The sequence below is a fragment of the Salarias fasciatus genome, chromosome 13 (assembly GCF_902148845.1).
Source record: "Salarias fasciatus chromosome 13, fSalaFa1.1, whole genome shotgun sequence".
Taxonomy (NCBI): domain Eukaryota; kingdom Metazoa; phylum Chordata; class Actinopteri; order Blenniiformes; family Blenniidae; genus Salarias; species Salarias fasciatus.
This window is the reverse complement of record NC_043757.1, coordinates 13051626-13061419: the sequence shown is the minus strand read 5'-3', so window position 1 is coordinate 13061419 and position 9794 is coordinate 13051626. Positions and strand designations below refer to the sequence as shown.

Below are 9794 nucleotides of genomic sequence, written 5' to 3'. Positions count from 1 at the left end.
AACAAATGTGAATATTTTCAAAATGAAGCAGTTGAAATTTTTAGGGTTTCTTTTTTTTTTTTTTTTTTTCTATCTGTGATCTCATTTAACTTTTATTATCATTGGACTGGTCCGGATTAATTCAGATCAACCCGGGCTGCGTGCGGCCCCTGAACGAACTGCCGCGGCCGTGATGAAGACGCAAATGGAAAATGAACTTAACTGTAGGTTTGTGCCGCCGTTCGTCGGCTCTCCGGGGACTTCAAAGAGCATTAGCCGACATTTATGATGAGACGAAAAAAAAAACGGCCGTTAAGGTAAGATTTCAGCGCAGATCAGAAAGCTCATTGGACGGAGACGCTCTGCTCTGGAGAGCTGCTGAGTCTGAACAAACTACTTGTGAAGTCTCCAGCGATTGGTGGACTCCTCAAAGGGAGGGGGAGGGGGAGAGGGGGGGGGAGGTCTGTGGGGTTAGAGGGTCTGCCAGATATCTCGTCTCATTTGATACAAGAGAGAGCCTGAGGGCCGGAGAGCGAGCTTCGCCAGAGATCACAGGACTGACTAATTGTTTCTGTCTACCCAGAGACACACGACTGATTGCTCTGTTACAGTTGTTCAATTTCACACATTACTGGGGAGAAATCGACTGTAGTGGCTGCCGTTGGAATAAAACAAAACATTAGGCGCCGCAGCGACGGGAGGAAAAACAACTCCACGACTCACGCATTAAAAGCTGACAAATGGCTTCCATCTTAAACTTTTATTAGTTGTTTCTGTTATAGTTTAGCAAAGCAAACATCAAAGTATGAAGGCATCATTTCATAGAACTTCTTCTTTCGATCTTTAGTATGGCACCACCGAAAATCATCAATGAATCATACCCACAGTTCAAAGAAACCCAATCCAGTTTTAAAATCAACCAAATAAAAGAAAGATAAAATGATTAACAACAGGTATTAGCCATTACATGATGTACTGAAAAATACAAATCATCTGCAAGCAGTACACAACCGAGAATCCATACTTGGACCGCCTCCTCCTCCGCTCTGTGATTTTGTAGTCTGATAAGAAATAAGGCAGATTCCTTTGATACAATTATAGACAATCAGGTAAGAAGGAGACAAGCGAAAGCTAAGAGGGCTGTAATTCCTGTGTATGTTGGTGAAGTTCACAGCAGTTTTCTGGCATGCACTGGATATGGCAAAAAAAAAAAAAAAGAAGAAGAAGAAGAAGAGAAAAAAAACAACACGGGGGAAAAGGAAGAAAAAAAACAATCAATTTGTTAAACGACACTCACATCCTGGTTTGTGTGCATGGGTGCTGATGAGCAGATTCCTGGTTAGAGGAGCTGCTGCTGGAGCAGCGGCGGGGGATGAAATGTGACGTTCACAGATGAGAGACCTGGGAGTGGCGCCTCGCCTGTACAGACCACGGTCTGAATGGCGGCGGCGGCGGCTGATTTGACTAAACAATGAGGCCGGGGCTGCAGCGGTGTGTGTGAGGGGACATGGCAGGTGTCAGTTTGTTGAGGCTTACAAATGCAGGGTGTTGTCTGGTTTCCTCTGTTTAATGTCGCCGTGACTTGTGGCGGCGGTATTTGAGTCGTAAGCACAACAGGATGGTTGATGCGGAGCGTCATCCAGCCCGCCGTGTCAAACACGCTGTTGTCCTCCGACAGCTTCACCCTGTTCTCACAGTGGGTTTATCCAATAGAGAGACTCGAACCTGGTTTATCTCATCGCACCCAGCTGGTGAAGTGATGGATGACTAACACACAGTGAGGTATGGCTCATCTTTTCTGGTTGATATGTTCAAGTCCTATAATAAGGTTTTGTACATACATACATATACATACAGTACATACATACTTCGGGGATGAATCGTTTCTAAAACAGAGAGAGGGGAGGAGGCTAAGTAAGGTTGGGAATGTGAGCGTCATGTGAGTGACTGGTTGTCCTGGTCCAGTGTCAGAGCCCATACTGACATGGGCCAGTCTGACACCAGTGGGGTTGGCCTTCGCACAGTTTGCTGGCTGTCAGATGAGGCTGATTGTCGTCCTCTCAGCTGGTCATTCTTTCTTCTCGACGGGGTCTGAAAAGAAACGCGAGATCTGAGCGGGATGTGATTCACCAGGGCCGATCTGTCCCTCCCTCTGCTCCATAGATCCTATTTATACCGACACAGAAGGGAAAATGTGATCTGATTCCCCAGCAGAACAGTCAAAGCTCATCAAATAAATATATTCTGATTCTGAGTCAAGTTCACCTTCACCAATTATTCGATCACACAATGGACATGCTTTGTCTCAAGCTGAGTGACAAACCGTGGTAGAAGTCAGACTTCCTAATAAACTCCTTTTTGAACTCTTTTTTTTCAATATCAGCTGGATCTTTGAACAGCATGTAGAGAGTTTTACTTTGAAAGTGGAAATCAGTTGGGTCAGTCCACATATCGCGGCCTGCAATGGTTACATCAGTTACACTTGGAGCTGTGATGAAACAAGGCATGCTGGGAAAACGAAGCAGCTGGAGCAGGAGGAAGACTGCGGCTTAAAATGTTCCATCTCCACAAAGGGACGGACCCAGAGCTGCTGCTCGTCGCACACGATACTGAACTGTACAAATGAGATTATTTCAGTTTGTTCTGACATTTTAAAATGAAAATCAGACTGAAATCAATCGATGAAGTGACCTCTCATTTTTAGCTACAGTTCCTTGATAAATGATTGATCACTTTGCTATTATTTATGCTGGAATGTAGCAGTAGTTGATGAGACTTTTCTTGTGTTGGAGTGTGTTGCAGATGAGTGTGAAGAAACTAATGCACAGGGATCCCCAAAAACCTCTTAGGTGTAACGCAGAGAGGGTGCTACCAGTTTAACAGTCATGGTTTGTATTTTATAGCCATCTGCTATATTTCAGGTTGGGATTCACTAAATGCCTCGGTGTCTATCACTGCTGGATGTTACATTATCTATATTGTGCTTTTTGTTTTGTTGCAAGTGTTTTTCTGAGGTACTTAAACCAAAGCTGGGCTGTTGTTGTTTATTCAGTGGAGCTGTGATAGTGGGAATCATTTAAACATCAACATGCTGCATCTGTTTCCAACTCAAAACCACCTCACCCTGTCATTTAAAAACCATCTAGAAAATGCATTAAAAAAAAAAAAAATCAAGTAGCGTTAAGCCTGACGGGGGTTTATTCAGGCCAGACGTTCCTCCAGTGGCAGACACATTCAACACACTTAAAAACCAGCAGCTGCGATTTACAGACGGCCTGTAAACCAGGAGGAGCTCTAAACACATCGGGCCTCCTCCACAACCTCCACAACTCCTCCTCAACCTTCACATTTAGTCTCACCGTCAGGAGACACTCATGGTCGAACACTGGACTTCCCGATTATTTTCTATATTCTATTTTCTATGGATGGTTTTTAAGAAAACATCAATTTTTATGGTATTATTTTTGCTTCTTTTAAACACAGTCAAAGCTATTGAAAAAAAGTTCAAAGGTAAAAACAAATAATGTAATATATTTTATTTTAAGTGATCTTCACATTTCACTAATCTCGAAATGCTGCAGAGGAGAACAGTACAAGTTGAAACTCTGGCATGAATATTGCTTTCACACACACGTATTACATGGGTAATCATGTTTATATCATCAGAGAAGTTTTAATCGAACTGCATGTTTGCTTTTGAGGTCGCAGCTCGCTGTGGCGTTGAGCTGGATTGTAATAAACTGAGAGGTGTCTTCAATATTATGCCCCTCTCGTGTACTGCACAGGGGCCGCCAAAGTATATAGCCCATGAAATCCTGTACGACCTCTTTGCCTCCAAGTTTACTGCGACGACGAGGTGCTAAATATGTGTGTGTTGGTGCACGGGGCTGCGTTATATTCGGAGCGCCAATATTCAGCTCCCCTTATGTGAAAGATAAAGAGGAAACACCTCTCACTTTTATTTACTTGATTACAATAAAAGAAAGCAAGGTTTCACCCAAAGCCTTGTGAGTGGAGACATTATGGTCGACCAGCTTTAATGAATTGGACTGACCTGGATTGTACGAGGGCGTTGGGAGTTTTGCACCCTCACCTCACAGAAAAAAAAGGTTTGATGTGAGGTTTGAAGTATTGAAGGAGGACAAATATTATAAAAATATTCACAACTCTGAGTGTTTGTTGTTTTCAAATAGCTATTTTTCTTCAGAGGATTCTGTATCTCCTTATCAAATAAAACACCCATGATCAATTTGTAAATACCAATAATGTGCAGTGATGCATAACAGTACCCAAAGTTTTGTCTAAATTCAATCAGCGATGCTCGACAAATTTGATTGTCACAGACGGATAAACACCCACTGAGGCTGATCCATTCGCTTTGCTCTCGTCTCACATTCATGACAACATGAATCTTTTGTAAAGACAAACTAATCCATCAGCCTGGTTCAGAAAACGGGGCAGTTTGCTGTGATTGCCTGGTGTCGTGTGTATTGATACTCTGGTTAATTTGACCACACATTGCGCCGCTCCCTCATACACCATCCCACCCAGATCCTCACCATTATTCCAGAACAATTCTTTCTTCCCCCCCCCTTCTTGTCTGGCATTTCGTCTGGCATTGTTTAAGCTTTCTCTCCAACCTGTTTGTGTCTGCCAAGTTATTTCATATGCTCCTCGCCTGTCCTATTTATTCAACCCCGACAATCTGTTCATAGCCGTTCGCCTAATGATTTTTTTTTTCCTACCTGAGAACTCCGCGATGCCCAAATCCGAATCCTTTTTTTTTGGCTCATCCATTCAACAGAGCCACACGCAGAACAATTACAGTCATAGAAATTCATAGCAGATGTCCGCATTCAAATTACATGCCATCTCATTACGGCACATCTCGACGGAGACCCCAGAATAACAACAGTACGCTATCCTTCTCAAATATGATTTATTGGCATGATTATTGCCCCTGCACTCAGAGTAAGCTCCATGGTAAAATAATAGGCATCGCCCACTTGATTTATTAAATACGTGATAGTTGAGTTTGCAGGTAATTCATCACACTCAATCTCTGAAGACGTTCTGACACGCATGTACCAAAATATCAGGGTTGTAGCTGCAGACCAGGAATGGGTGGGGAGGGTTTACAAATGCATTTAGCCCTGGAGGAGCACGCACAAACTGCCTGCCTGCTGCCTGCTCCTACAGAGACAAGGAGATGAAGACAGACGGGGGAGGCGAAAAGAAAAAAAAAAAAAACTCTAAAAACTGAAACAAGCAGGATGAAACTGGGTAACAGTTGACTGCACAGTGCTGAGGATTCTCTGAAAGGAGTGCATTTTAATTCAGCAGCTGCGGCCACTAATAAGATCCCCTCTTACAAGTGGAGATGAGGGCGAGCCGGCCGGAGAGCCTCCTTTTTTGCACTTACCTTTGGACTGAATGCTGTCAGTTACAATTGAATCAGGTTGCTCTGAGCTCTCGACAGGATCCTTCATCTCCTCTAAACAAGAGGAAGAGACAGGAGAGAGAGAGGGGAAAGAGATTAGAAGGAGCAAAGAGGATCAACAAATCTGTTGCTCCTCATTCTGTGGGCAAGAGCATCAGTTTAACTAAGCAAACTCAGGAAATCGAGCTGGTTTATGGTTACAATCTACCCAGGATCCAACCTGACGTGAACATTTAAGTATAAGTCTTTATTTTAGTGAGAGCATGCGTTACAGCGAGGCTTTCTCATGCTGGGCAGAGCTGCCTACGACTGAAATTTAAGAGCATCTAATCTATAATCAAAATGCTAATCTTTACTGTGATGTGCGATGAATGTGAGTTTCAGAAGCAGGAGGAGCGAGGGGGGAGGGGAGGAGGGGATGTGGGCTGCAGACCGCGGGGAGGAGTCCCTTAAGCAGCGGGATTTTAGTGATGCTTCAAAGCGCCTGGAGTGGATACGGAGCACACTGAGGGAAAACGCCATTTCCACCCACCTCCGTTGCTGGTGCCAGTGTCGTTGACCTCAGTGACATCTGTGAAGTGAAACACATACAGAGAGAGGCGAGTCACTCCACGTGAATGTCACTTTGTGCTGAAGCCCTGCAAGATTCTCTGTCTTTGCTCTATAAAGCTGTGGAGCAGCTATTTATATTAAACAAAATTAGTGGAACTGGTTGAAGAAAGTAAAAGCAGCTCCGTCCTCAAATCACCATTTGTACCATCCTTAATTTCAGCGCACCTTCCTAAAGAGTTGTACTTCAACAACAAAAAATAAGAGGAACAAAACAAATGTGAGAAGCACGAGAGAGAGAGACAGAGATACATGCAAAATTAATTACAGACTGCCATCCCTGTAAGGCAGCCGAACCCCCCACACACACATCCTTCTTCGGCTGTATCCTCCCCGCTACCTCAGCAGTCACACAACTCCTTCTTCATCACTTGCCTGAGAAAACCTCAGCGCTTCTCTCTTTGCAACAACAATCATCCAAACAAAGCATGCCACAAAAATAACAACACTCCCCAGGCAGCCGGGTGAGAGTATAAACAAATACAACTGCTTAAGGGTGATAGAGGAGCGCGTGGGCTCCAGAGTAGTGTCAGAGTCCCGCATGCAAGCCGCAAGAAGTCTACGGTCAAGGTCATTTTGATTACTTGAAGAAAAGCAAAGTTCCTTTGTTGCGGATCCTGAAAGCATGCACACGGCATGTGAGTTGCATAACAATCTTTACATCTCCGGCAGTTCCACCTGGAGGCTGTCAGCTATGGAGAACATGCGTTACACCGCTTCTTCAGTGTAACTGATTTAATCTGTTGCAACACTTGAGAATGAATTTCTCCTCGCGTAGACACCACCGGGACTGGAGGACTGCTGAGACGCAGGAAGGATGAAGCAACAACGAGCTCGCCAGCTTTTTCCTCTCTTACCTTTTCATCTGAGGCTTGGAACCGTCCAGGGGGCAAAACAACATCACGCTCGCTTACACATGCGACCATTTACCGGGATATGCTAGTTATATATAACTCCGGTCTTATTGTCGGAGTACTCTCGCAGTTGATGTGCGTTCTATCTGTAATGACAGCAGTGAGCACACGCACCATATGTGACCTACTATACGTGGCTCACTTGTGTTTGCTAACAGTTTTGCAAACAAGTGTGCTCGCTGTTGGTTTTGAAACCATATGGTAATGGGCTTAAATACTCAAACTTGAAAAAATGTAACATCTGTGTTTTTTTCCTCTGACGTTGCAGGCATTATGCTTCCGCATCAGCTTCGATTAGTACAATATCTCCAGTAACCATAAGAAAAGATGAGGCTAGCTGAAACTACCAAGAACGAGCCCTCCTGTTAAATTATGCAATGAAGCAGATTCCCTGTAACAGTAAAGAGACAGGAAGCATGCACGCATAATCTGTATATTACGGGTGGCCATATGGAATTGATACCAAGAAAATACACGATGCATGCACATGAAATAATATGCCAATTAATAGCACTTTTTCCAGATAATCCCTTTATGTGGATTAGAGCTGATGGCGGGACCTGATGTTGGAACAGAGCCTCCATCATATGTGTGAACATACAGCAACAGCAGGAGCTCACTGAAGCGCTGGCCTCATGCCACATGCTCCCCTCTGTTTCTCTCACAGGTAGTAACAACCCAGTCACTTCCTCCTCTAATAGAGAGCACTGATCTCTAAAAAGGAAAAAACAAAGCCAAAAGTCCAGAATTTCAATTGATTGTTGCCCCGGCCTGCGCCTGAACGCTCCAAGCTTGGAGGGAATAGGAGCGCTGGCCCGCCTCGCTCTCTAATTTTACTCCCGTGTGCTGACAGTGGTGGGGCTATCATTCAGGGGAGGATCCGAGTGTGCTGTGGTAAACACATAAACAAGATGGTGGTGGTGGTGGGGGGGTGGGGGTCAAAGGAAAAAAACAGGCCTCTGTCAAGGTTCTGGTGAAGGAGAGGCAGAGTCCGCAGAGGGCAGATAAGAAAGAAGAGGAGAAAAACAGACCCTCTCTCAGCGGGAAGCTGGACAGCTTTCACAAGTTTTTATTAAAGCTGGGATCAAGGATTGGAGGAGTCCTCATCAGTGTCTCCCAGCCTCTAATTTGGTGTATAATTTATGAGTATGCGTGGTATATAGGTTATTGTTAGCGTTCACAGCAAGCCGGCGAAAGGGGAGCGATAATATGAAATATGAATATCTCGGTCCCGTGTTAGAACCACAGCGGTGCTGACATTGCCACATCGAGACAGAAACTCAGCAAAGGTGACTGATAATGAGGATTTCCAAAGCGTCTTTGATCTGATTTCACATGGTGGATTCATTTGATTGAGTTCATTCTTCATTATCTGCCTTGCTATCATCACGTTCTGACGAAGACCAAAGAGATCCGGACAGACTCGTTTCCAAGTGAGCCGAGGTCACCCGGCAGATCAAAAAACATTTAAAAACTTTATCCCAACTTTTGCCGTCTCTAATACTGTCTTTTTCTTTTTGTCACTTCAGCCTTCCGCTAGTTCCGCTCAAAACATCCTGGAGAAGAAAAAACAAAAAAAAAACAAAAACCGCCATCAAGATGGAGGAAGAGAAAATGTGCATGTGCTCTCATTTCCTCACCTTAGGAGATGGCAGAGGAAGGAAGACAGTTGGGTATAAGTCACCCTTGTATGCAGACAAGCAGAAAATTACATCCCCCACCTTCCATTCATTTATTAGAGGAGAGGTAGTTAGCGTTTTGTTGGTCAGCATTAGAGTACCGCAGCGCCATATTCAGCTATGATAGGTAATGTGTTAGAACGGGACGGCGGTGGCGAGTAGAAGATTCTCCAGCATTCTATCAATACACACGATGCAGATTTAATTAAAGCTGGTACAGATTTCCCTCATTATTTCTCATCATTGTCGGGGAGCGTTTGTCACCGGTGCTTCTGTTTTTGCATCATCTTTAACGGTCTTGTCATTCCATCTCAGTCAGCCCACATGGGAGGAAGTCCCTGTGGGTCACCCACGCCGCGGAGAGGGGAAGCGTCTCTGCTTAATGTTCCAGACAGGAGCCTTGGGCAGAACAGGAGGTTTCCTTTGTCCCACAGCCACAGGACATCTCAGCATCTTTTATTCGACTCCTCTTCGTGGCAGAAAGGGAAGGAAAAAAAAAAAAAGAAAAAGATCGATGAAGGTGTGGAGGTGTAGAAGTGTCTGTGCCCTACAGTGTCAGCTCCCCGGGAGGATTTTTTTTTTTTTTTTTTCCCGTCTGTTTGATTCCCACACCGTGGCGTGGCGGGCCGCTCCGCTGTGTCTGAGCAGGTCCCGCCGCTTTGATCTCAGGCCTGACTCACAGGTGTCCAGCTGCCCCTGCTCAACAATGAACACGACCCATCACAGGCGCAGCAAAGGGAAGTGCTGAAAAACCATCAGACGCCCACTTTTTCCCAATCGCTGCTCAGCAGCTTCTGGATCGGTAGAGTAGGTCCAAATCAAATTAAATGCACCACTTTTTCATAGAGGGCTTGAAGTATTTTCAAGTTTAGCCTTTGTTCTCTGCGATCTTCATGAAGCGGCTGTAGTGCTACCTCTTGCCCAAAAGCACTTTATCTTAAGAGAATAAAGCAGAAAAAAATGTTCAGGTCAGCATGTATGAAAGCTTTGGGGACAGGAGAGCAAAATTCAATGGAGAATGTAAACTGGGTGGTCTGTGAGGGTCTCTGATCCTCATCTTTGCAGGTCCATGTATATTAAGCGAGTATCAAAGAGCCCCCTTAGTGAACTTTGCTTAGACTAATAGCTTTGGGCCCAACTGCAAAGATAATTAAAGACAACCCTTCCCAAGCA

The 9794-nt window shown here is 44.6% G+C and overlaps 1 protein-coding gene across 3 annotated transcripts in view; it reads right to left on the bottom strand.

The window, feature by feature from the left end:
- Positions 1-705: 705 nt before the first annotated feature.
- macrod2 (mono-ADP ribosylhydrolase 2) overlaps positions 706-9794 on the bottom strand; it is a 410420-nt gene continuing 401331 nt past the window's right edge. For all 3 annotated transcript variants that reach the window (XM_030105906.1, XM_030105907.1, XM_030105908.1), the window contains 3 exons: positions 5952-5990; positions 5402-5473; positions 706-2070 (listed from right to left, as the gene is read on the bottom strand). In XM_030105906.1, the coding sequence (XP_029961766.1) occupies positions 2048-2070; positions 5402-5473; positions 5952-5990 (134 nt within the window). In that variant the 3' untranslated portion in view covers positions 706-2047. The remainder of the gene's footprint in view (positions 2071-5401; positions 5474-5951; positions 5991-9794) is intronic.